The following is a 27,245-nucleotide window of genomic DNA, read 5'->3' as shown; positions in this document are numbered from 1 at the left end:
TAGAAGGTCATTGTAGGTTCCACTGAATGAAGCCTTAGTTTTGACTCTCTCAAAAATCCCTTTCTTGAATTCCCTTGAAAAAGAACCCACCAGGACCACGCAATAAAAGTTTAAGCTGTTTACTTAAATCAAAAATAAAACAAATACACAAAGGTGTTGTGGATAAAAACATGGAAAACATTTTCCATGTTTTTATCCACAAATCCTTAAAGAAACTAAAAGAGAGGGAGAGAAAGAGAGAGGCCACCTCATCAATTCAAAAAACTACCTTAACAAGGGGGCAGGTTTACTGCATGCATTATTCAGCCACCCTTCCAACACATGACATTCTATGTCATAAATCCAAATATCTTTTTGAATATTATGAGAAAATACTTACAGCATAATGAACTTGAACTTGTTACCATCTTTTTATAAATGTATATATTTATCTTTACCTTATAAATTAAATATCTATATGAATTATTAATTTGCACATTAACTCATGAATTGCATTTAGGCTCCTACAGCCATAAAGATGAATACTTATATGTCAAAACAATTAATTCTCAAGTGAATAAGAGATGCCTACAAATTTGACATAGGTACAGCAATGAAGTGTTTGTGCTTTTTTACTTCCCTTCCCTGCACACTCAGGTAAAAATATTTGCTCTGTGTTTTTGTGAATTCACAGACAACACAGAAATTAAAATTTATTTCAACAAATACACATGATCGCCAAAATACAATATATTGTTCTTGCTCTTTTGCATACAACAACCCTGCAAAACTCTCATTCCTCCAGAAGGTGCCACTCTTCGCTCAATTTCTAGAGGATCCAGAATCAAACTTCTGTCGATTATATCATTCACCACTAGGAGGGAGAGGAGACCAAGAACAGTCCTCCTCAGATTTCACACACCACACCTTCTCTGGAGATAATCAAATAAGATGCTCCTGTCACTGTCAAGCAAAATAGAGCCAAGAGGGGTCCAATGTTTTTAACCAATAATCTGTTTAAATGTCTCAGTTTTGCCCTGATGGTGCATCGCTGCTACAGAGGCAGAGTTTCCAGACTGAGCTGCTGGAATTCATCATGGATATCATCCACATGCTCAGCTATGAGGACGAAAACAACACTCACCTCAGCTCACAAGGTAGAATCACAATGCTGACCCTCCTCATAGCTCCATCACTGTTATAGAAAAAACTGTCATCTCACTGTACGCTCTTTTTATTTGTTCTCTTAGACAGCAAGAGTCAGACTCCTGAGGGACAGACGGGCACACTGATGGAGAACGTGGTCCTCTTCAGTAAAACTTTGCTGCAGAAACTTTACAGTGGAACGTTTGTGGGAGACCCTGAGAGTTTGCTCAACTTCCTCGCAGATCAGATTGTGATGGTGAGACACACAGATAATATATATAGTACTGTAACGAATCTCATAATAACTTTATTCTCACTGTAAATCTATCTTAGGCCTGCAGATGATACATCTTCACCACTTTGTAAATCCAACATTGAAATCATCTGTTAGTTGTCAATGCAGAGAAAGTTCCCTGCATTAATGGGAGCTCTGAGTTGTGTAAATGTAAACGTTAACCACATGTAAATACTCTGTCATTCCATCTGTACACAAACTGATAACAGATGCATCTCTTTGTTCCTCCAGGCTCTGGAAAAAGGCCAAAGTCAGAAAGAGAGGACTGTGTCAGCGCTCTACTCCTGCACCAACAAAGTCCTGCTGTACTTCTTGTCTCAACCACGAAAATCCCAAGAAGAAAAGGAAGTGGTCATCAGGGCATTTAAGACCTTCATGGAGCGTTGGGATGTTGTTATGGCAACCTACAACTCCAATGTGAACTTCATCATGTGTCTTCTTCGTTGTCTGTTACTGATTCGGTCTGGCAGGTAAAAAGAAAACACAAAGTCACTGAGAAAAAATCTTTGACATCTTGAACTTTTCCCCATTGATCAGTCCTACAAGCTGAAATTAAAGTAGCCTTTTTTTGTAGGTTTTTACCATTGTAAGCACAAACATCTTTTAATGCACATGTCAACCTAAAGGGAACTATTTGAAGTAAAAAGTAAAAATATATTATGAATGTGGTTCATTTTCAATTTCATGCTCTATCCGCCCAAAACATGCAAAATTTAAAACTTCAATTTTTTGTTGGCTAGTTACATAAGACTTCATTACAATCCATTTAAAGTTGCAGTTGTAACATGTGGAAAAGTTCAAGGGGGCAGAATACTTGTAAAAGGCACTGGACACACAAATGTACAGAAACCATCTTCCCTGTAATTTACACAACACTTTTATTTTGCAGCTACCCTGAAGGTTTTGGATTTGTGGCACAAAAAGTGCACAACAGGAAAACTTCCACTCACCTGTTTGATACCAAAACCAGACTTTCTGCACGCCTCAGCAAAGGAGCAGACGTTACCACAGGTATGAGGGAGAGTTTATTTACATCAGTGACTTTATCCTGACATTTCTGTAGATTCTATAAGTCTATGAAGGTTTACTGGTTTGCTGGAGAGTTGCATGATGTGTCTTTTTGTGTGTTACAGATGACAGAGAGCTTGTGTCCTTAGCCGAGGTTTGCTGGTCAAAGGTCATGATCGAGAGGCAACACACACTCGAGGAAACTTGCAAGATAGAGATCTCAGCGAGCCCCACAGCGCAGACAGGGCCTGTCAGCATGACTGACGTCAGCCCTCTGTGGGAGGAGACGGCACACAAAGCCTGGCTGCTGCACACAGGTTGACCTCTCACTCTAATAATATCTGCAGAAAGATGAGACGCTCTGCATATTTGCTCCATGTCCTCAACATTTAAATGCTGTTTGTGTATCCTCTCAGAGTCTCAGAAGAAGAAGTTGTCCAGCGGCTCTCAGACAAAGTTCGACGTGATCAGCAGCGCAGTTCGCTCAGCTTTGGTTAAACCAGGCAAACCCTCAGTAACCGCAGAGGTAAACACACACTCGTGCTCCCTCAAGGTTTAGCTCTTACACACTGGATTGAGCAGAGAGATGTAAGTGCTTGTGGGATTGTTGGCCTATGAGTTCAACACTTTTCCCAGGTGCCTCCACATCCCAGAGCGCTGAGCCTAAACACTCGTCCCAAAGTCACTGCTGTGTTTGTGCTGTGGGCCGTCCAGCCCTGTGGGGGTGTTTGATTATTTCTTTAAATGGATTTGGATTATCACAGCTGATTGCCCCTGAGTGGGCATAGTAATTGATATCTGTTAGGCCTATCCATGGGAACACTCGCTACAACACACTGTTTGCTGCTGAAGGTTAAAGACGCGTTTATTGTTGTTTTTCCCCCCGAAACACGTGGCCCACATCATTAGTTCCCCCACAACGCTTAAGACGTCGAGCCATCTGGAGCAGGGAGCGGGGACATATTACTCAGGCACACAGGCATGAAATTACCGCGTCTGTGTGTCTGTCTCACCCCCACAAACTGTGTGTGTGTGTTCCTGTTTGAGTGCGTCTCTCACCACCAGAAATCAGGTTGGCAATTATAGTAGTACCAATCTGATGAAAACATTATTCATTTGATGTTATTCTTTATCATATCAGTCTTTGACAGGCTATCAGAGAAGGTGATGAATTGTTGTTCCATCTGAGAGGCAGAGAGGAAGAGAGGAAGAGAGGAAGAGGGAGGGACGTTCGCTCTCTCCCTCCCTGCCGAGTGTTGCACCACTTCGCTCCGTAGAAACAGCATGCGAAAAAGATGATATTCAATCAGGAATGGTCAGCCAGTCTGCTCATTTTCTATTCATCCTCATGAAGAAACAAGTGACTCATTAATTAATTTCTGGATCATCAACTTATGACCTTTGGTTGGGAAGTCATGAGCTTGTGGGGTGTCTCTTTTCGGTCACTGGATCCATCGTAATGTGTTTGTACAGAGCCTCGCTCGTAGTTTCCGAGTGTCTGATATTTACTTTTATGAGCACAAAATAAGAGTTTTAAAGCCCACTGTAGGTAATGAATGAGAATACAGAGACTGATAGGCAGACTGTGTCCTCAGTCATGCTTCAGTGCAATTCTTCTAGAGATTTATTTCATCAGCGAATGCAGTTTCCATAATCATATCTGTGTCCTCATATTAGAAAGATAATTAACAGCACTAATGATCACGTTAAGTTCATTACACATTCACTGCCAGCCCAGAATGAAGTTGACATTATGTTGCCTTATCATCAAAGGTGGCGTATTGTTGGGAAGTCATTAAAATGGAAATGAGTGTGATGTTCTGATGTTAATTGCAGAGGGAAGAGATGAGTTATGTATTTAATGCAGCATTTAAAAAGCCAATGAGGTTCCTATCTGCTAAATAGGGTAATTAATGCTATATATTACTTATGTTTGTCCAAATGAAGGAATGAAATTAGGAGATGATGACGCTGACTTGCTGTTTATCTGTCGCAACACGGCTCTAGTCGCAAACTTCATTATTACTCTCTTTTTTGTGTGTAATATTTCTATAATCTCCCCTCAAATTACTCCTTTATTTCTTCCCCGGCACAACTTCTCATTTGGATCGGCAGTCAGTCATTTAGAGAAACAAATTTCCATTCTCCAGAGGGCTTGTCAAAGTTTGTCGTCAACTTTTAGGCTCTGGCTCATTCTGAAATGATGCAGACTTTTCTGCATCTCTTGTACAGAAGTAGCTGTTTTATTATTGTACTTGAAATCAATTATTGCCTTCATGGGGTTACACCACAAAACACAAAATTAGCTCGGTAAATAAGACTCGATAGTAAGAGTTACTGCATGTTCATTCAGTCAATTAAATGGCTTTCCTGGGTCAGCTGTGAAGATGGACACATGTTGTTTCACTAGTCTCTCAGCGAGCACTGCTGTGATGATGGGCTTAATGAAGCAGTTAACAGTCAGAATATGATCCCTGTGTGTCTGCTGAACACGAGCATCCTGCAGTGTCAACACGCCGCTGTTTTGGGTTTTTCCGTTTTTTCTTTTCCTCTTTTTATTGCTGCACTCACACACACACACTCACACACACTCACTCACACACAGCACAATAAAGGTGCACACTCTTACCTTGCCCTGGACTGTGGCGTGGCTCAGTGATATTAATGTTTATGTTAATTAGATCACACCAACAAATGATTACATTTCCAGACAGGGTTATTGTAGGACTGTAGCCACTAGCTTTATTTTGCCCGGTGAATGCAATTTACAACAGATGTAATTGTATGAATGCATCGTAATTGCATGAGGAAACAACAATACCATTATGAATCTACAATCTCTGAACGTGCTGCGTGTTTTTGTGTGTGTGTGTGTGTGTGTGTGTACAATATGAGTCTAGAGGAAGAGAGATTGTTCGGCTGCATCTTTTAATTTTCACCCATCACGTTACTTTTATTTCATCGTAGGAGTTTCTGTCCTATATGGAGTCACATCGACAGAGAGGCCACAACATGTTTGAGGCTATGAGGACAAACCACTTACAGGTTTGATTCAAATGTTACATTAAATACACTAAAGGAAGTCTTGATTTAAAGCCGGAATTTGATCTGTAATTGTTTGTTTCCTCCATTCTGTTTCTGCTTGCTAGTTACAAACCAGTGAGTGGGAGCGTGTGAGCTCAAAGTGGCTGCATGTGGAGTCTGAGCTGCTGAGAGAGAGGGCTATATTCGGCCCCGGCCCTGGGGTGCTACTGAGGCGAGATTGGGTGCAAGATGAAGCCGAGGGACCCAACAGGACCAGATTACGCATCCGTAGAAAAGCTCTGAGGCGATCTAAACGGGTAAGGCCATTCAGTTTGACGTGGGAAGTGTGGAGCCTGAGGATTTGATGTTGTGTTCAAGCTTTAACAGTGCCATTCTTTATTACAGCAGGCTCTGGGAACGCTGTGTCTGAGTTTAGGGACCGGACTATCTGAGGAGAACAAAAACAAAACAGAAGGTGATGCAGGTAAGGTGAAATGTGGCCTGTTTATGTATGTTTTAGTTGACTTTTTAAGCCTCTGTGTGGCATTTTTATCTGGTTATGACACAGACTGAAATTAATACTGATGCATTTTTATGTCCTACAAAAGAAAACCAGTCCATCAGTAAAAAGATCCTTTATTTCTCTGATGTCCTTTCAATGCCAAGGGTACGGTGTCAGACGAGATAATTCATGTTAATGAAAATATTTACTAAAAGAGATGAATTTGATTGCTAAAAGAAAACAAGATGAGATTTCTCTGCAGAAAATACACATTTTGCAGTTACAGGAAAAGATCGAAAAAGAGATAGGAAGCACCAGTTTTTTTTCCATGAGGGGGGGGATCATAACCAACATAAAACACATACACAATAATCAATCCAGACAAAGAACAAACAAGATCACACATTCAAAAACAGGGAAGGTGAAATGCTTAATCCACATGTGAGAAATGTACAAACCTTTTAGAGGAACAGAAAGAAGGAGCAGCTCAACATTTAATAAAAGGTTATCTTTACTCTTCTGTACATGTCAGTGTTTTTCAGTACACTGGTGTAACAATAGGTATCTTAACTGTACAGTATTACAAGGTTACTATATAAACATATTCACACGTTTTTTGACCTGCTAAAAGTTCCTGCAGCTTCAACACTATGTCTTGTGTCTCGTTTGTCTTAGCTGTAAGTTTCATTCCAGTGTGTTTACACAGCTTACAGAAAAAAAGAGTACAGAGCAGTATCGAAGTCTGGCTCCTCAGTTTTAGTCAATGCATTTTAAAATCCTTTTGTTCCTGGATCAAGAATCTTGCAAAGCTTGAGTTATTTCAGCGTGGGATCTTCAGTTCACTTATAAACTAAAGACCATTTCATAATTTTATTGTGCATGAGAGAATGACACAAAGTATTCTGAACACAAATATGTAAAGGATTTAAGCAGATCCAGTTGAGATTTATAGCTCTTCAAACTATTTTCTCACGTCTCAGAAAAGTAAAGTATGTTGACAATAACAAGACACTTCATGAACGCCTGTGAATTTTTATAGATTGTACTTATACTACATTATTCAAAATAAATGTAAGTGAAGTGGGAAATGTTTTTATCTTTGTATCAGAGCCCAAGATCCTGTGTGAAGTAGGAGCAGAGGCCGTGGAGGATGAAGAGGAGGGAGGACAGGATTGTGACCACTTGACCTTCTTCCCTGTTCTGAATGAGACTCCTGCTGCCACGGAGAGTCACCCTAAATCTCCTGAATCGTGCTCTCAAACATCAAACTGCCAGAATATACGCATCATCCTGCAGGAGCTGGACCCTGGAGAGGAGGTATGGTAGCGCAGTGGGCCGTGTTGTTATGTCTCGGCTAAAAACAACATGCCTAAAGACAAGCACAACTCCTTCTTAGCCTGCTAATATTCACAATCATAATTATCTGATGTAGACTAAGGGATTCCAATAGCCCAGCGCTGCTATCAGAATTTCATCTTTCCTCATTAGTGTAATGTTTTAATGTGGAGGCCCAGCTCAGCTCCTCTCATTCTTCCAGTGTGTTAGAAAGCAAGGCACATGTTGACAGGGACTCTCATCGCTCCGGCAACCAGCCGCGGCTTTTAATGTTTCTGACAGAAGTATTAATAAAAACAGTAGGAGGTGATGCAAGCTGTCTTACATCCGCTTAGTAAGTGTGTGATGTGTGCAAGTGTGTCCTGTTGACTTGCAGCGGTTCAGTGTGTGAGTCCTGCTGAGCTTCCTGTCAAATGAACACAGTCATTAGCTCTGAAAAATGCACGCACACACACGGGCTTACATACACACACAGCAACACACAAAGGGAGACCCACTCATAATTAGCTTGCCAGCGCCAATAGTGTGATTATGACAGTAATGTGTGTGGGGAGAAATCAATGGTCTGACATTAGGCTCTCAGTCAATAAAGTCCTCCTTTTCTCTCCTTCTTCCCATCATCAGCTAAATCACCCACAGACTGATAACGCATTTCTGTCCAGAGCACAGTAAAAAGATAAGGAAACAAGTTTATTGTTATGTATTTAATCTTTCATAACAATAAATGTAACTTGTTTTTTTACTCTCATTGTTGGAGACAGTGTGCCTGGTGCCAGTTTGTATTCAGTGACGGATGCTGCTGCAAAATCTGACCATGATATAGCTCAATATAAGATTTCTGTGCAATGTAGCCGCGACTCGCTTCCCTCGACTCCTCTTAAACCCTCTTATATGACAAGTGATATTATCCATCACAGCGTGACTCTGTGTGTGTATTCAGTCGAGAGGTTCTGATCACTTAGCAGGTTTCCTATTGTGTGTGTGGCAGTGACTAATTCTCCTAATAATGACCAGGCAGGGCCGTCTCCTCCTCCAGCTAGAGTGTGACTCCGTGTCTGGGGGTAGGGGGGTCTGATTTGATTAGTATAAATTGTGAGGGGCCTCCGGGTGTGTTGGGGCCCCATATGGTTTTTGGGCGCTGTGTCCCAGAGGGCTGCAGGAGGGCCAACACAGGGAGACAGCCAGGTGCACACACTCGCTGTGAAATGAGGGGAGACAATAGAATTAGCCACACATTATCCCAATGCAGTTAGCATTCGCAATGACCTGCGCTGAAAGCGGCGTGTGGGTCCACTTTGGCTCTGGATAAAACACACCGTCACGCAGCTGAAAAGGGGGGCGGGGTTTCGTCCTCCCCATCAATCAGCTTTGATAATGAAGTGTTCAACTGTGTCTTTTTAATAATGATTAGAATATGTGATTAAAATGATCAATCAAGTAAAGCCTGAAGTGCCTGTGACGCTGCCATGTCATGTCCCTGGAGACAAAAGTGCTGATGTGTTGTGCCTCTCACATAGGGTTTAATGTATCTCTCTCTCTCTCTCTGTCTCTCTCTCCCTCTTTCTGTAGGTAAAGGCTAAGATGTGTGTAGTGATGGTGAGCGGTCTCAGAGTGTCAGAGGCGGTGCTGCTGTTTGGGAAGGAGAGCCTGCTCCTGTGTGACGGATTCACTCTCAGTGCTGCTGGAGATGTTTGTTGCAGGGAACACCATCCCAGCAGGTACAGCCTTTACAGCAGCACAACATGCACTTTGATGAGCACACATTAACTCCTCAATTACAGAGGTGGCATAGTATGCACACTCTTTATTTAAGTAACAGTACAGATAGGTGTAAAAAATACTCAAGTAAAGAAGTTGAATTTTTTATTTTACCTTCACCAAAGAATAAGAGAAAATGACATCATGGTATAAAGTAAAAATCAGCTCCCTGAAGGATGTTTCTGAAGGTTGTTTCTGTTCAAAGATGACTAAACAACATGTCATTTTAGGGAAATTACAAAGTTCAATCATTGGGGGAATAAAAGTAAACTATACTTTTATCATACTGATACCAACACCAAGGAAGCATATCTTCTATGTATTTCCATACTGTCTGGGTTGAAATCAGCTCTTATTTTGGTAGCCCTGCACTCACAATGCAAAATAAAATAAATGTAATAATTGAAAAGAGAATAAATAATGGTCATTTTGTTAAATGTAGATGATAACATGCAGCTCTCTCTCTCACTGTCTCTCTGGTCTCCCTCCTCCCTCTGCCTGCTGCACACCTAAACACACTCAGGTTGGAGGAGGAGATTTAGAGTGGCAGAGAAGGCTGAGGCTAGATCTCTGACACACACATGGAGAAGCATGTGGAGTGTTGGTTTGCTTTCTCCTTACTTTTCTTTTTCCCCTCTTTTTTAGTTTGGGTTGTAGACTATTGTTAGTTTAGTTACCTGTTTTTGCTTTTTTTTTTAGGTCTAGTTTTTGGTTCTTAGTCTAGAGGGAGGTGCTGGAAGCTACGACCCATTGCTTAGCTGACCCAGCACCTTTTGCTCTTTTGTTCATTTTGGCCTTGGTCTTCAGTCCTTTTTGTTTCCCTTGTGAAAAAGTTGTCTGAAAAAAATTAAAAGCAAAGAACAGGTAACTGAAAACAACTTCATCACAGTAACAAAGTTTGTACTTAATCAGCTTCCACCTCTGCACAGTTGTCTAAACCTCTCCTCTGTTATCCTCTCTGCCCTCTCTTCCTCTATCAGTGTGAGGGACTCCTTTATTTCCTCCATGCTGAACAAAGAGCAGCCGCCAGCCAGGTGTCGACACTGGCCCTATGAGGACATCAAGGAGGCCCGCTTCATGCGTTTCCTTTTAGAGGTTAGAGTGCTAAATGTAACTTGTGAGGCCTTGAACAAAAATAGCATCTGATATTAAAACAGGATTTACCTAAAATACCTTCACACTGTTTGTTTATAATTAATGTCAGTGAATTTGACCTGCTATGACAGACTTTTCAGTGAGTTTGTCTCTGAGAGAATCAGTAAGCATAGTCTGTCTTTTAAATGAATCTGTTGTCAAATGTGATTGTGTCTAAAGTGCCACTCTGCCTCCCTGTTTCCATCAGGATAATGCCATCGAGGTGTTCATGAAAAACGGACATTCAGCCTTCCTGGTGTTTGTGAACAGAGACCAAGTCTCTGCATATAAGAGGTATCACATTAATAAAGACTTGATGGTTTAAAAATATCTATTAAGTTCTCAGGAGTCTAACTTTAATCTTTATTGTTTTCCTCTCTGCAGGTTTTGCATGGTGGTGCCAGCATTAAAAGGAAGAGGGGTTGCTGAGGTCCTTGCAAATGCCAGGTAGGTTTGGACATTTTTTCACAATCAACAGACATCAATACTCAAAGTCGAACATCACGCTTTCCTTTATTTGATCCAAATAATTTCAGTGAAATCAAGTAAAATACTGTGCAAATACTATCAAATGTTTAAGCCAGCTCAGACAAAAGACTGATGATTGGATGAGATGAAACTTGGTCCACAACATTTATAAACTTTACAGTTCACTACAATGAAATAACGAGAGACACTGTCTGCTTTCTGCGTCATGGATGGAGCCTATTGCATATAGCAGCAGGTCTGTGTGTCTTTGTGACCCAGTGCAGACCTGAGCTGCCTCAGATGCACATAAAGATTAGAGAGACAAGAAAAGCATTCAATGAAATCCTCCACCTTTTTACAGAGCTTTGCAGGCTTAATGTGTTTATCTGTTTCTGCATTAGAAAGTCATCTCTGTTATAAAACTTTAAAGTGAAGTTAAATGTTTTTTTACATCACTATATTCATTCATTCATTCATCCCTGGCTTCATTGGCCACTGTTGCTTTCCACCCACGTGCCAAGTGGAGGAGGAGGGAGTGATCTTGAATGGCTTAAAATACACAGCAGCCAACATACAGACAGGGTTGTTCCTCAAATACATAGATGAAGTGATCATCTTGTTCCTGCCTCAAAAACTCTGCTCTTATGATGAGTTTACAGTTTGTATCTAACTGACCAGCTTACTTCACTACGAGTGGATTTCGTGTTAAACAGAGAATGTGCCCTTTTTTCTTACACCGCTGCAGCTTTCTTAAACCCTTTAGTCTCATTGTGAATCTTTGATCTGAACTGAGCTTGATGACGAGGTTAAGATGAAGCCAGCAGCTCTGTTTTTATTTGACTTGCATGTGCTCCACTTTTCTAATTCTCCACACATCCTGATTAACTGCAGCCACTGAGTTTGGCACCATGAGTCCTTTGTAAGTCCTCATCCTTTTTTCCTCACACATGTCACCATCTCCTCCTCCTCCTCCTCCTCCTCTTGAAAACCCCTCGTTTTGCTCTTTGCATCTTTTAAAGCATTTCCTACATAGACTGCTCTCATGAACCAGATACACTTCTTCCTCTGGTTCAGACTTTTCCTTCAGCGTCTCCTCACTTTCTCCCTGAGCGTACGACAGAGGGTTTCTTCTTGTGTTTACCTTATTGAGGTTGCGTAACTCTTTCACAAACTCTGGTAGCTTAGTGAAGCGGTTATCAAACAGGCCTAACTCTTTGAGGTTGTCTAGACCTGCCATAGAGGGAGGTAGAGTGTCAAGCTGGTTCAACCCCAGATTAAGACTCTTCAGGTTCGTGAGAGAACCCAGTGAGTAGGGTAAACCTGCAGATGTGAGGTCGTTGTTAGAGAGGTTGAGGTGCGTCAACCCCACCAAGTTACCGATGGACTCAGGCAAAGACTCCAGTTTGTTGCTGTGTAGATCCAACCATCTGAGGGATGAGAAGCTCCCAATGTTTTCTGGGAGTTTCTGTATCAGGTTGCGGCTGAGGTCCAACTCATCCACGTTGGTGAGTTTAAAGAGACACTGTGGGAAAGTGATTATTCCCATCTTGCTGAGGGTGAGTCTACGCCGTCCATCTTGGGTTATCCGTACTGCCTTTTTGGCAGTCTGGAGCGTCACCTTTGTCCCTTTGGCTCCCTTTCCTTTGGGCATGGCACTGAAACACAGAGAAAACCTGTTCAGTTTAGATCCAGCCCAGCCTCTTTATTGTGATAGTTGTCCCCAAGAGGCTGTCTAATCTACCAGCATGCAGTTCTATAGCATATAAATGTGTTGTGTGTATGTTTATGTGTAAGTATGTGTGTGTAAGGCTGATGTGATTTATTCAAGGGCTTATGTATGGCCCAGGGCAGTAGTGAAAGCATGCTCTCTGGTGGTATCAGCGCTCGTGCAGTGTGTGTGTATGTGTGTGTGTGTGTGTGTGTGTGTGTGTGTGTGTGTGTGTCGCAGTTGTATGTCTGCACTCGTGCGTGCTCACCCAGTGTTGCCCATGGGTGTATTTAAGAGCATGAGTCTCTAATTAAGGCTAATGCAGGGGAACAAAAGGAGAGAGGCGACACTGGGTAATACAGCAGAAACAAATGAGTGCTGATCCTCCCTTACCGTTCAACTGATTGAGCTGTTTGGCTCTTTTCAGGCTAGGAAAGAATGTGTGTCTGTGTGTGTGTCTGTGTCTATGTGTGTCTGTGTGAAGCAGGTGCATCTACAGACATGAATGCATGGTACAGTGTGTGTGCACAAGAGTCAAACCAGGACTTTGATAAATGATAGTTAGGAGGTGTATGGTGTGTGATGAGGGCTTCGCTCTTGTCCCCTCCCTGTCTAAAAGAGCAAGGTGTGTGTTTGTGTGTGTGTGTTTGTTTGTGTCTGTGTTACACCCCAAGGCCCTCTCTCGCCTCATTCATCATCCTCAGGATGAGAGAGGTTATCCACCGGTGCTTGTTCCTATTATAACCTCCTATAGAAAACTATTGCATGAAATTATTGCCTGCAATTAGATCACACATTCAGGGCCAAATGCAATGATTGATTTAGTGTAGTTTTACAAAATAATTTGGTCAGGAGATATTGGACAAGAGGAGGAGTTGTTGGTGTGAGAAACAGTTCACTTCAAGTCGCCTTTTGCGCCTCAAACCAGACCAACTCAATGACCACATCCAGACTTTTAATCATTCATATGAAACATAAACATGACAAAGGTCACGGAAAAGATTGTTTTCAAAATTATAATAAGAGATGTTACTTCCTACCATTGACCAAGCCGCACAGAGACAACATCACTGTTTGAGTTTAAGACTTTCTTCATGTCTTCAGATGTTGTATTTAAATAGAACTCTAAATTCATGTTTTGCCATTTTTCGGTCACTATACAACAACAACAAATTCAAATTAAACATCTCTTCTTTAAGTTAATAAGTCACGTGTCCTGTGGAACGTGCAGTAAACAATAGAGTGAGACAGAGAACTGGGCCGGGTGCAGCAGCATATAGTTTTTCTACCGTGTGACACTGTCATTTAAACTTTCTAGACTCATCAATTTTAAACTGAATTACATCTCCTGTCTTTCACGTCAGACTTAAGTTCTTTTGTTGCTTTTGACATCCACAGGGAATGCCACTACACAGACTGTTCATTCAGGTCATTAGTTCTGTCCACTGTTTGGAAAACAAAAGTATATTGTATGGAAATGATTTACCCATGATGTCAAAGCAGATCGGGTCACAGATTATAGATTAGAAGGACTTCCCTTCTTAGATTAGACAGATGCATTTTAATACATTTCAAATGTCAGGCCTCTAGATGAGGGGTTCCCAAAGTGTGGGTTGGGACACCCTGGGGGGTCGCGATACACAAATGGGGGGTTGTGAGCTATCTTCCAGAATTTACTTTTTTTAAGTTATCTAAAAATAGTACATTTTACCCATTATAGTAAAAAAAATATCAACAAAAATAGCAGCTAAATGTGAAATAAATCAATGAAAATAAAAAAAATGTAATGAGTTTTCTGCCTTGCTTTATTGCCAGATGACTCCTAAGTTTTGGGTTAGTGAACAGTTAATTATCAAAAGCATCAGTAGCAGCAGGTTAATTCATAAAGGCACAGGAAACACAGCCACATGCTCATATAGGTAGGCTAATTTTCTGCAGACATGCTACATGAAGCCACATTAAATCACTTTGAGGGACAGTGGGGTCACGAGTCTTTAGCACCTATATTTTGGGGGTCACGGGCTGAAAAGTTTGGGAAGCCCTGCTCTAGACTCTGTAAACTGAATGTTTGTTCTGTATTTGTAGACAGAGGACACTGTCCATGAATTATACTCGGACAGTGTCAGGATGCCGAGACTCACAGAAGACATGTGCCTCGTGACAGAATAGTTTGGTGTACTATAACTAAATCTGATCTTCCAAACTGGAAAGAAGTTAGGCCTCCTGGCACTTTTCCAAATCAGGCCTATCTTAAAGATGTACCTGACCAGGCCTGATCTAACCCACTACATTAAGTTTTCATTCTCAGTTGAAATCCTTTTTGTTTGAAACTTAAATAAATGTTTGTACTCACTGTATTTTATCTTCTTTTCTCCTGGGCCAATCCTGAACGTGATAGTCTTCAGTTTCAGAACAATACCAGCAGCTCTAGCATCTGCTAGCCGACCGTCCAGCTTGAAGCCTCTCACCTGTGTGTCGATTGATAACACTGTTACTGTTGTCACACTGTTAGAGCACAGCTACCACAAAAAGCACCTTAAACTAAGAACATACCTCGTAATCCTTTACAATCCTCACAACATGGGATGATGCAGTGAAGAGGACGGATCAGAGATGCTCTGTTTCTGTAGATCAACATTTCCCTTGTCTCCTACAACAAACAGTTAAAGTCAAGGCTCCTCTTGTTTAATAGCGTTGCTAAGCAACCGGGGTGCTTGGCGCCAGGACTTTATTACCATGTTACTGCCACAGAGGGGAAAGAGATTTCAGGAGCAGTTAAACACTTTCCTCCTGTAGATAAAACTAGTTTAGATAGATGTAAAAACATGGTGAACATCTTTATGTGACGTTTAGCCAAAGTTTTAATAAGTATGAATGTTTTGTTTATTCGAATAAATTCTGGCAGATTAAAGCTCCAGTGGGGAGTTTTTAGCTGGTTATGAAACAGACTGAAAGAAATGCTGATGCCTCCATGTGACTGACAAAAGAGACCCTCAGGGATAAGACTGGATATTTCTAAACAGTCATTTTGTATTTTACTAAATACAGTCTCAGGGTCTGTGTCAGACCAGGCTTCACAAACAGCCTCTTTTACATTGTCCTCAATGACAAAGACTCACAGTGAGGGGGATGTCTGACTGGCAGGATGAGATTTACCTTTTTTAATTTTGTTTATTTAATCAAATAAGGTTTGCCATATACACTACCAGTCAAATTTTGGAAACACCTTCTCATTCAAGGGTTTGTATTTATTTTAATTATTTGAAACACTGTAGATTAATACTGAAGGCATCAAAACTATGAAAGAACATATATGGAATTATTTAATTTGCAAAAAAGTGTTAAACAAACCAGAATATGTTTTATATTTTAGATTCTGCAAAGTTGCCCCCTTTTTCCTTCATGACAGCTTTGCACACTCTTGGTATTCTCTCAGTCTGCTTCATGAAGTGGTCTCATGGAATGGTTGAGTTAACATGAGCCTTGTCAAGAGTTCATTTGTCTTCTTAATGTGTTTGAGACCATCAGTTGTGTTGTTCAGAGGTAGGGTTAGTACACAATGGATAGCCCTATTTGACTACTGTTGTAATCCATATAATGGCAAAACCAGATTATTTCATAGTTTTGATGTCTTCAGTGTTAATCTACAATGTTGAAAATAATTAGAATATATAAAAAACATTGAATGAGAAGGTGTGTCCAAACTTTTGACTGGTAGTGTACATGTGAGGATCAGTGCAGAAATGAGATGTGATGCTTTGTATACAAGGTGCCCTTAAATCCACACAGACCAAAATCTCCTCAGAGAAGCTTTAACTAGAAACAAGGTATTTAGGCGGAGCTGTGTTTGTACTCAGGAGTTTGTTAATGAGCGTCTCTTCACAAACCTCTTGGAACAAAACCTGACTGAATGAAAAAACAGCTGGAAAAGAAAGTCGTGTTTGTGTTATCTTTGCAGCAGGACATGTTTCTTTTTCCTTTTTTCTTGTTTCACCAGTAATCATTGACCTGTGTGTGTTACTTCAAAACTCACCGTACAAGCAAATTATTACTTAGTCTTTCCAAATAGCTGACGCGGTTTCTTATTTGACTCGCCTCTGTTGACAGTTATAACAACTTTATTTATCCTTCTTAGGGCACTTTGAAGCAGCATGTATATAAAATACATAAGAGGTAAAATATGAAACAAGATCTAAGTTGTTTGGTGAATTAGGCAGACTGGTAAACAAATAAACAAACTGAATCAAACAAAGTGGTTTGTCTGAATAAGAGAATAAAATGATCAGTCTTAAAAGAGCGAACAAAGTCCATCAAGAAATATCAAACATGTGGATGATTTAATGATCTATTTGTAGAAGGAGATTTTGAATATTGATTAGTCTGAAAAGCAGATAATAAATAACGTCTTGATGGCAACTGATGAACTTTATTTTAGAGAACACGTCCAAAAGAAGCTAAAATACTTTAAGAGTCGGATCTCTTTGTTTCATATCCATCGTCTTCAAACAGAGTAAGAAACACTGCTCAGACTGAGGCTGTAAAATGAGCATAAAACAAAAGAAAGCGCAAAAGACTGATTAAAAAAACTGGACCATCAAACTGACTGAAATGAACTCAGTGTCACTTAAAGTATGTTTTCATAACTTACAGCTGGAACCGTGCGCTGCTTTCCCCACGTCTCTACCCGTTATTTATGCGTCCTGCTGTAGCTCACCTCAGTCCTGTAACTGCTCTTACAGCTGTGTACACACAATCTCTGCTTCCCTCACTCACTTCCTGCTCCACAAACTCTGTTGTGTTACAATTCAACACTAGTTGCTTGGCAACAGAGCAAGCAAAATAACTTTGTGTTGCTAGGCACTGCAGTGATCAGCCTCTGATGCTAATTCAAGGTTTGTTTTTTTTATTGTGTGTTTTAGGAAGACTCCTGTGGTTGAGAAGACAGCTCTTATTAAATGGCAGGTAATGCATTAAACTCAGCCCTACATCCACTTTGATTAACTTCAAACTCCTCTGACATTAGAAGATGCTGCTGAGATAAACAGAGATAAACCTCCTTTAAAATGTGATATACATCACCAGAGCAAGTACTTATGATCTCCTTTCATCACTTTTTTCATCCTCCAGAGAGGGGAAATAAGCAACTTTGAGTACCTGATGCATCTGAACACCATCGCTGGGAGGACATACAATGACCTGATGCAGTACCCGGTCTTTCCCTGGGTCCTAGCTGACTACCAGGCAGAGGTAACCTCACACAACATGATATATTTGTGATTTATTTATATTTATTAGAGGCTAGCTGGGGTGATAAGAGTGTTTACAAGTATCTCTGTCCTTGATAGACGATCGATCTATCAAATCCTGCAACTTTCCGTGACCTCTCTAAACCGATGGGAGCTCAGACGGAGAAGAGGAAACAAATGTTCATCCAGAGATATGAAGAAGTGGAGAACACTGAGTGTGAGGGTATGTTTTCAGAGATCTACTCTTTCTTTTGAATATGTTTTCTTCTGCTAGTCTGTCCACTTTGATTTCAGATTATCTCTACTCTGCAGGAGATCTGCCCTCACGCTGCCACTACTGTACGCACTACTCCTCCGCCATCATTGTGGCCTCCTTTCTCGTCAGGATGGAGCCGTTTTCACACACCTTCCAGACACTGCAGGTGAGGCTGTGGACACCAGGCACCACTAGAGTATCATGACCTAAATCTAGATACTTAAACAGTGAGTGGTCATGATCATGTCCTTACAATGGAAATAATAAGATAAGATAAGATAAGATAAGATAAGAAAGTCCTTTACTCGTCCCACAACGGGGAAATTCAAGTGTCACAGTAGCAAAGTAAACAGTGCAAAAAAAAGAATAAATAATATATATATAGCAAACAAGAGCCTATAAAGTATCAATTATTAAAAAGTTATTAGCAATTAAAATGAAAGAGGTAAAAATAAGCATATCTTAAAAGATATATATTATTGGATTATGATATCATTGGATATCAATCAAGCTCACTGCTCACATTTTGGAAGTTGGATGTCTGAAAAGTATATAAATATGAAATAGAAAAAACAGATATCACTTAAATGTGATTTTTTTTCCCACATTCTGATGGGACTATATCAGCAAATGTTTTTGTTGGGACATCAAAATGATGATGATAAAGTCTTTGCTGAGTAATAAAAGACAACACAAAGGACTCACCTCATGTCCTGAGGCAATGCACACACAAAGATCTACACTCACAAACATATTTCAGTAAACAATAATGTATGTAATGATAGTGTTATGATTTATAAAGTACATACTGACAAAAGTTAATGTTTAGACCAAATTATCTTTGTGAAAATTGCTGATAACTGCAAGTTTAGTCTTCATTTTTACACATAAATGACAGAAATTTGACTTCAGTGTGATTCCAATGACTCACAGATCCTCCTGCACAGCCAGGGGTCCATTGACACCTCGGACTTCATCATTATTTATTCCTTTAAAAGACGATCTTCCAATAATGTAACCACAATATAAGCTACTTTCTATGCTCTGGTTTCTGTTTCAAGGCTTGTTTGGTATGAAAGCAGATCATAGGAAGATTTCAATATATATGCAAATAATTACAGAAAGCACCGAAAAAGAAGCCAATGCAAACAGCCACAGATTTATCAATTTACAATACAGCATCCAATTGATTATAATGAAGAGACATGCATATTTGATAGTCAGAATAAAGTAATAAAGATGTTAGTCTGGTGAATTACAGCGCCTTTTTTATGTTTGGAGCGCATAACAGCCGTGTAGTAATATCCATAACTGGATTTACATCTCTAACTGAGTTTACCACTATATATGCTATTTTCATTCATTGAGGTAATTGTTTTACTCTAAATTACATTCTCTCTCATGAGGTTTCCATCATAGATTATGGGATTTTAAAGAAAGATGAAAAGCTTCTCTCAAATAGCTGCAAATATTTCCTCCTCACATAATACAATGAAGAATATAAAATATGGTTCAGTACACTGAATCAGGCAGACTACTTTATTAATCTGCCTGCTACAAAGTTTGGTTCAGCACTGCGCTGAGGGTCTGACAGTGCCGTGTCTCCACACAGGGAGGGTTTGATATCCCAGAGCGGATGTTTTACAGCGTGAAGAAGGAGTGGGAGTCGGCCTCCAGGGACAACATGAGTGACGTCAGAGAGCTGATCCCAGAGTTCTTCTACCTGCCGGACTTCCTGCTCAACTCCAACCACATCCAGCTGGGTCAGGCACAAAATCATCCTCTTATAAATAAAATAACAGAAGGAAATATTTGCCTTGTGGAAACACCTTTGTGAGATATGACTTTAAAGGATGAGGCCAGCATTAATACCTCGTACACCACAGATCCCACAAGAAGATCTTTAAAACCTGGTTCACCAGGTTTTTTTTTAGAGAATGTTACTTTACAAGCATAAAATAAAGAAAAAATGTTAAACTACTGACGAAGACCCGTTTGGTGACCCAGAGATGAATTGCAGCAGCAGGATGATGTTTATAGGATTCATTATTATAATGATAATCTGAAAAAAAGGCACAGTGCCAATATCAAACATTATGGCACATGATTGTGTTTTTACGGTTTTTTTTTTATATCAGTGGAGTTTGTATTTCATTTCAACAAAGAAATACTATACAACTGTAGGTAGTAGATACTGGTTTCACAGCCAAAACTTGCCAGCACAGTCAATTTGTTTTAGTTTTAGTCTCCATTGAATTTAATGGCAGTAAAATGAAGAATACCATCAGGCTTGAGGCGGCTGTGGCACAGTTGTAGCTCAATCGATCAATCAATCAAGCTTTATTTATATAGCACCTTTCATACAAATCAAATGCAACCCAAAGTGCTTTACAGCGATTGAATAACAAGAAAGAAGCAGAAATTAAACAATGGCAAGACATATTAGGGGAAGATAATAATAATAATAATGATAATAAGAAGAAAAATAATAATAAGAAAAATTAAAAATAAGAACAACATAAAATAAAATAGACACTAATGCACACCAAAAATAAAATATGTGTAATTAAAATAAGTTAAAGCATCAAAATTAAGAATACAAATAGTTAAAATAAATAGATTTAAAAAGGGTAAGGATAAATATCAATAAAACTGAGTAGATAAATAAAAACTAATTAGCTTCTCTCAATTAGAAGGTTGGTGGTTCGATCCCAGCTCCTGCAGTCACATGCTTAATGTGTCCTTGGGTTGGACACTGAATCTCCCGATGACAATCTGTGGTTTATCAATGCGTATGAATACTACAACAGCCTCTGTCATCTGTCTGTGAATGTAGAGTGAATGGGTGAATGCTTTGAGCTGTGTTAAAAGCACTTTAAGTGGCCAGAGAGAAGCTCTATTTAAGTACAGTCCACTGACTGTTTATTTATTCCCTTAACTCGCCCTGTGGAGTCTTACTGCAGGCAAACAAAAATATGTTTAAAGCTCCTGTGAGGGGTTTTTAACTGGTTATGAAACAGACTAAAAAGAACAGTAATGCCTCTTTATGACCTGAAAAAGCAAACAAGACCATTAGCAAAAAGATTTACAGTTTCTATTTGTAATTTGTACTGGGTATTATCGAGGGTAGGTGTCAGACAATGCAATACACAGCATGGTAGAAAAAAACAACGTCTTTCTCCCTCACAGCAAATATTCATGACGACTGATGAAGCAGGATGAGATTTAGTGTCAGAAAGCCCAACAAACTCATGTACAGGACATCGTTAGTATCACTTTTTTGTTGAGGATTATTTTTTGGCATCCTGCTCTATAAACCACGAGAGGATCAGGGATAACTTACTGAAGAGTGCGAGGGTCTGAATCAAACCCTGACCATATAACATATTCTGTATTAGATATGTGGAAGGATGAATGTTGCTGTGCAGAGCTGCAATTAGCAAACATCTTGACAGTGTATCTTTTAACTTTTTCAAGGCTGTTGCAGAGTGATGTGAAGTGATCCTTTATGCTGTATGTTCTGTGTGTATGGTTTCTCCACAGGCTGCATGGAGGATGGAACCACTCTGGGAGATGTGGAGCTGCCTCCATGGGCGAAAGGTGACGCCCAAGAGTTCATTAGAGTCCATCGAGAGGTCAGTGACACTGACATCACTGTGACTCTCTGTTACACACAGGATCTTTTCCCATAAGGCCCAATAATTCTTATTTTATCAATACTTGTGTTGTACATACACAGAAGATACACTGTTTAAGCATCTTGAACAAGTGTTCACTGTAATCATTGCACTGTAATAGTGTTGGTTGCAGTCAGCCTGTTTGTGTCTATTCTCTCTTCTACAGTAGGAGAGACAGATCTTATTCACTACATCTACTGTCTTATTTGATATATTTTATAAAGGAAATCTTGTCTCATTGAGTCTGGTTCTTTCTTTTAGAACTTACTGTTTTCAAATGCACTGAACAGTTTCTTGTTCTTATAAAAGAAAGACATGAAAATGCATTCATCTGAAGTTTAGCTTACAAAAACTGAAGGACAACAAGCCTATTTAAACTATACAAGCCAGCACAAGACTCTTTACTTCTCACTTTATGTATATCTTTTTTTTCTCGCTGTATTTTCTCTCTTTTCCTCTCTTTCTCTGGTGGTCTGATATCGTCAGTGTGACCCTCCTTTTTTCATTCCTGAGGCATCTAAGATGGTTATCACTCTGTAATCTACTGAACTACTCATATTGCCCACCATTCTCATAAAATTAGTGACTTTAGAGGATTGTTTTTTCTCCCATATAAAAATTAACTCAGGACAATATATCCTGGTTATGTTGGTTTTTTTTGTATGTGTGTGTTTTTTGGTTTGCTGATATTCTGGGATGGGTTTATTATCACTGGGTGCAGGGATACACATGTTGGTCATAATGCCCACTTTTCCTTATTAACTCTTCAAAACCAATCTTGCTAATCCTGCCCAGATTATTCTTTAATTCAAACATGGATGTACGCTCATAACACGACTGTGCAGCTTTCTGCAAATTGACTTTTGGAAGAAATCACCCTCTACCTGAATAATCTGATTGGTTGTGCATTCTTGTAGAAGTTTCTTGTGTTTCTTAACTCTTTTATTAACAGTTTGACTGATGGTTTTGGTCCCGCTGTAATAACGCGGCTTACTGCTGTATTTTAAGAGTGCACTCTGCAGGTGTAGTAGTTTTGTGATATTGACTCTGTGGTTTTTAGTTTGTGTGACAATTTCTTTCACTGTTTCCCTTAGGCCTTGGAAAGCGACTATGTGAGCTCCAACCTCCACCTGTGGATCGACCTAATTTTCGGGCACCGCCAACAAGGCCCTGCTGCTGTGGAGAGTGTCAACACATACCATCCTTACTTTTATGCTCAGAGTGGCAGAAAGGATGTTAAAGACCCCGTCATCAAGAGCACAATCTTGGGATATGTCAGCAACTTTGGTCAGGTTCCCAAACAGGTAAAAAAAAAAAAAAGCTAAGAAATGAAAAATAGTTGCATTACTTACTTGCATAGAAGTGTCCTCTAAATTGTTTCTTTGTTTTTTTGCACAGCTTTTCACCAAGCCACATCCAACCCGCAGTGGCTCAAAGAAAGATGGTTCATCACCACAACATCCAACTCCATTTTTCTTCAAACTGGATAAGATGAGGACCACAGCTCAGCCATTCAGAGGTACACCAGGCTCAAACAGATCATATTTAAATCGTCTTAAAATAATTGTTTGACATTCTTAAAAAATAGGAGTTTTTTCTTTTTACCAAACAAAGAAAAGGAAGCTGCAGGCTGCAAATAACAAAAAGAGGTTGGTGCAAAAAGAGGAAGGGAAAACACAGCATGCAGACAAAGCAGCACTTTTAGAGCTTGTTAATATTTTCTATACACATCGGACAAACTATATAAAATGAATTAATGAGCTTTAGAGAACGAGGTAAGCTTTTCCACCTGCTTTATGCTAAGCTAAGCTAAGCTGAGCTGATCAGCTGCTGGGTGGTGGTTTCATAATAAGTATACTCTGATTTGCCTTTTTTGAAAATATGGTACAAAGTTAAAGCAAATCTTAATACCGCCTTGTAAAAATCATATATTCCAAAACTACTGAAACAACATATCTGTTTCCTGCAGAGTAAACTAAATTCAACCAGCCGTTGTCATCTGCATGTAGCACTATTTTTGCATCGTTCCTCCTTTAATGTATTTCACAACCTTTGATGTCAATTATTACATACAAGATGTTTGTAGGTCTAAAGGGAATCGTTGAAACAGAGCGAGCGTGTCTATAGATTAATTTACACAATGGAAGGTGGAAGGCGCGATCTGTTAGAGCCACAATATGGAGATGACTCTTCCACTGAGCCCTACTTAATAATCTGAATATCCCTACAGGCCCACTGAGGGAGAGGAGATGAATCTGCGAATGCTCGGGGAGAGATTCCTGCAAATTACATTTCATATTAAATCTTAGAGTGTCTGATCTGATCAATAAGCAGATAGAGATGAATAGGAGGGAGAATGCTACGACCAATGCAGACAAAACTTCTTCGAGGGGACTGACTGCAGGATGTAACGATTTCTGCCTGTTCCTGCATGAATAGGTCAATTATAGGCACAATTACAGCCTCTCTCTACTCCTCACACACACATACACACACACACATAGACTCTGTGCTGTCCGGGATGCAGGTTTCCCCCTCGGACAGAGCCTCAGCTCTCTGTAACCTGGGAATAGCTGTTTTAATTGCCTTTTTTATGGTCAGTTTAATGAAATTCTTTAGTACTTTACTGAGAAACCAAACTCTTTAATGTGACATTTTTGAAGAGCTATTACCTTGATTTGTCCGTGCAAGTGTATTCAGGTGTAAACAAAAGGCAGAATGAGGTCACATTTTCTATTTTCCTTACACCCTAACTTTTTGAGTGCACATGGTTAAACAAACACCCTCTTACTTTATCCCAGAACTTCTCATGGTTATAATCCCTCTCTCAGTTACAATGTCAATGTCTTTGTAGAGCTGCAGAGAGGCCCTGTAGGTCAGATTCTGTGTCTGGAAAAAGAGGTGGTGGTCCTGGAGAGAAACCGCCTCCTCCTGTCGCATCAGTCAATCTGCTTCTTCAGCTGGGGCTTCCCTGACAACAGCTGTGCGTTTGGAAACTATGTTACAGAAAAGGTTCGTTCATCAGGCTCTGAAGTGAATAGATTTTATACTGTTTGTGTTATTTTACATTTTTCATGAAGTTGCATGAATTAAAGAAAAATGTTAGACTACACAAATCCAGGACAGGTTGACCATGTATGACCATACATTATATATTTGTTTTATTTAAATGAGAATCTATTGGTCATTTGAACATATATAAAAGACACATTTTACTGCACTTTATGTCTTAGACGTTGGTGCTCAGTGTCAATAATTGACACACTTGTAGAAAGTGAATTTTACCTCATTTAAAACCTACATAAGAAGCATCTGACTGTGTTTTATTCAAACCACACACCACAAATAATTAAACTCTTGATCGTGTACTGTTCACCTAATGCATACATGATCCCCCTCTCATGTTTCACCTCTGTCCCCAGATCTTTGCTGTGTGTGAGAGTCTGTGTGACTGGGGAGAGACATTATGTGCCGCCTGCCCCAACCCGACGACCATCATCTCTGCAGGAAGCAGCGGTGTGGTGTGTGTGTGGGAAGTGGAAGTCAACAAAGACAAACTCACTCACATGAAACTCCGACAGGTTAGTTTGTCTGCGCGTGTGTGTGCAATAGAGGTTTCTTCGAATGTTTCTACACGCACACACACACACACACACACAAACATTTCCCTTTTCCTCTCCACAGCCGTTATACGGTCACACAGATTCAGTGACGTGCCTGGCTGTGTCTGAAGTCCACAGTCTGATAGTGAGCGGCTCACATGACCTCACCTGTATCCTGTGGGACATGGAGGAGCTGAGCTACGTCACTCAGCTAACAGGACACACAAGCAGCATCTCTGCGCTGGCTATCAACGACCTCACTGTAAGTCCACCTTCTTCATCCTCTCCTTTCTTCCTCTCTCCAGACAATCCTCTAAAATCTCTTTCATCCCTGTCTTTCATCTCTTCTCTTTTATGCTTCATTGCCGTCATGTTGTTTCCCTCGGTTCAGGCCGCAGCATGAGGAAGGGAGGATTCTCATTGTTGACAGCTTGCATGTCCGCTTTGTGCCTTTTTTAATGTGTCTGCACACACTGCACACACTGGTTTTAATACTATTTTACTCCATCCAAGGGTGAGATTGCGTCATGTGCAGGGCCCTTGCTCTACCTGTGGACCATGAAGGGTCAGCTGTTGACCTGCACTGACACTTCCTGCGGGCCTCAGCCAGACGTCCTGTGTGTCACTTTCACACAGCGGCACGAGTGGGATTCCAGGAACGTTATCGTCACTGGCTGTGCAGACGGCATCATACGAGTATGTTTTTTTGTTCATATGTGAGAATGTGTGTATGAGAGAGGAGGTCTGTCTTTAAAGTCTGGCAGCTATTTGTAGGACTTTTTTTGTTTTTATACAGTACACTGCACTGTATTCAAATGCTACAGTCATTACTTTGGTATTAGCCTCGCAGGTAGCGGCTCAGATGTCCACCGATGTATTAATAACAGCATATGGGCTGTGTGTGCCGTGTTTGAATTCACACAAGCATATGTTACCTCTCTGCAATCAAAAACACAAACTCTAGATTGGGATTCACTCAGGAAGGGATGTCCATGCCACATGCACAACACACACATGCACAACAAACACACACACTGTGTTATTACTTTATTATTACCTTGAGTTGGAATGTGTGTTTGTGCTGGTGCGTATGTGTATGTGTGTGTTATTATGTTGAATTATGTCTGATTTTGCTACTTGTTATGTGTCTCTCATACAGATATGGAAGACAGAGTACACAAGAACACAATTACCTGGCCCTCCAGAAGCGCCTGTGTCCCCAGGGCAAGACCGAGCAGAGAGAGACGGTAATGTTGGAGGCAGTAGGACGGGATGTGCTCATTGGTATTGTTTTTTATAAACAATCAGATGATGGGACAGAACAGTAAAAGTGACTGCATAAAAAGAAATGATTCTGGTTTTTGTTTTTCAAAAAAGAACCCGTTCTCTATCTAATTAGATGAATCCTTAAGTGTGAGATGATTATTTTTAACCGCTCATCTCAGAGCTAGACAGCCTGGTTTCCAGATGAGAGCTTGTAATGCTCACCCCATCCCTCACTAGCATTAGGGCTAGCAGGAATTATGTTGTTATAAAGTTATTAAACATAGAGGCAGTAAACACTGATGAGTAATTCTGCTGACGTGTGTGTGCTTGTATAATTTAGAAAGCAATAATACCCAGATCCAATTTGGCATACGTTGGTTACAGCCTCGCGTCACCTCATAGGAGTATTATGCTGGGGAAATTACATTGAGACAAGTCTTTGCGTAACACTGGAGCCGTTTTATTCGAGGGATTTTTCTCCTTTTAGCAGCCTGCTGACCAAAGATAAACACAGTTAATGCAGATTTTAATTTTTGGTGGGGTTACAGACAGGGTGGACTTCCACCCTGTGATTCAGTTATAAATGGGAGTTGATGTTTCCTTATGATGTATTTACAGTGAGCAGTTCATGCCATGTTAGTGGCTGGGAGAGACATCTGGTGTTGTGTCAAGAGCTGAACAGAAGTCAAGCTTCATCACAACGACGCTTCAAGAATAATCCGGCCATCACAGCGCTGGCCTTGTCCAGGTACAGTCAATATCATGTACATGCTCACATGAAGGAGAGGAGGGACTAAGTTTATATCTAATCATTTCAAATACATGTTACTGTTTATTCATA

At 40.2% G+C, this 27,245-nt stretch overlaps 2 protein-coding genes across 7 annotated transcripts in view; one reads left to right on the top strand and one right to left on the bottom strand.

Annotated features, from left to right (window-relative positions):
* The window catches only part of wdfy4 (WDFY family member 4), a 53,414-nt gene that overhangs the window by 25,627 nt on the left and 542 nt on the right, over positions 1–27,245 (top strand). For all 4 annotated transcript variants that reach the window (XM_034681173.1, XM_034681172.1, XM_034681174.1 and 1 more), the window contains 28 exons: positions 1,010–1,136; positions 1,230–1,381; positions 1,652–1,890; positions 2,310–2,431; positions 2,554–2,745; positions 2,845–2,954; positions 5,396–5,473; positions 5,578–5,769; positions 5,858–5,936; positions 7,063–7,271; positions 8,859–9,007; positions 10,028–10,142; positions 10,390–10,475; positions 10,566–10,628; positions 17,277–17,319; positions 17,485–17,604; positions 17,703–17,826; positions 17,916–18,025; positions 19,472–19,622; positions 21,403–21,494; positions 22,631–22,840; positions 22,935–23,055; positions 24,391–24,548; positions 24,959–25,117; positions 25,221–25,400; positions 25,652–25,834; positions 26,298–26,385; positions 27,023–27,152. In XM_034681173.1, the coding sequence (XP_034537064.1) occupies positions 1,010–1,136; positions 1,230–1,381; positions 1,652–1,890; positions 2,310–2,431; positions 2,554–2,745; positions 2,845–2,954; positions 5,396–5,473; positions 5,578–5,769; positions 5,858–5,936; positions 7,063–7,271; positions 8,859–9,007; positions 10,028–10,142; positions 10,390–10,475; positions 10,566–10,628; positions 17,277–17,319; positions 17,485–17,604; positions 17,703–17,826; positions 17,916–18,025; positions 19,472–19,622; positions 21,403–21,494; positions 22,631–22,840; positions 22,935–23,055; positions 24,391–24,548; positions 24,959–25,117; positions 25,221–25,400; positions 25,652–25,834; positions 26,298–26,385; positions 27,023–27,152 (3,782 nt within the window). The remainder of the gene's footprint in view (positions 1–1,009; positions 1,137–1,229; positions 1,382–1,651; positions 1,891–2,309; positions 2,432–2,553; positions 2,746–2,844; positions 2,955–5,395; positions 5,474–5,577; positions 5,770–5,857; positions 5,937–7,062; positions 7,272–8,858; positions 9,008–10,027; positions 10,143–10,389; positions 10,476–10,565; positions 10,629–17,276; positions 17,320–17,484; positions 17,605–17,702; positions 17,827–17,915; positions 18,026–19,471; positions 19,623–21,402; positions 21,495–22,630; positions 22,841–22,934; positions 23,056–24,390; positions 24,549–24,958; positions 25,118–25,220; positions 25,401–25,651; positions 25,835–26,297; positions 26,386–27,022; positions 27,153–27,245) is intronic.
* On the bottom strand, positions 10,676–17,187 carry lrrc18a (leucine rich repeat containing 18a). 3 transcript variants are annotated; one of them, XM_034681185.1, is made up of 4 exons: positions 17,072–17,187; positions 14,911–15,007; positions 14,711–14,825; positions 10,676–12,304 (listed from the first exon to the last, which is right to left on the bottom strand). In XM_034681185.1, exon 4 carries the CDS (start codon positions 12,298–12,300, stop codon positions 11,482–11,484), a length of 819 nt encoding a protein of 272 aa, XP_034537076.1. In that variant the 5' UTR covers positions 12,301–12,304; positions 14,711–14,825; positions 14,911–15,007; positions 17,072–17,187; the 3' UTR covers positions 10,676–11,481. The 3 variants fall into 3 exon arrangements, with proteins under 3 accessions (XP_034537076.1, XP_034537077.1, XP_034537075.1); XM_034681186.1 differs by having other exon boundaries at positions 10,676–12,322; positions 17,006–17,159; XM_034681184.1 differs by having other exon boundaries at positions 17,006–17,158.

Source organism: Notolabrus celidotus, chromosome 4, assembly GCF_009762535.1.
Source record: "Notolabrus celidotus isolate fNotCel1 chromosome 4, fNotCel1.pri, whole genome shotgun sequence".
NCBI lineage: Eukaryota > Metazoa > Chordata > Actinopteri > Labriformes > Labridae > Notolabrus > Notolabrus celidotus.
This window is presented reverse-complemented; position numbering and strand designations above follow the sequence as displayed.

Coding starts and splice junctions, on each gene's coding strand:
- lrrc18a (XM_034681185.1), bottom strand. CDS start 12,300: ATGCCCAAAGGAAAGGGAGCCAAAGGGACAAAGGTGACGCTCCAGACT.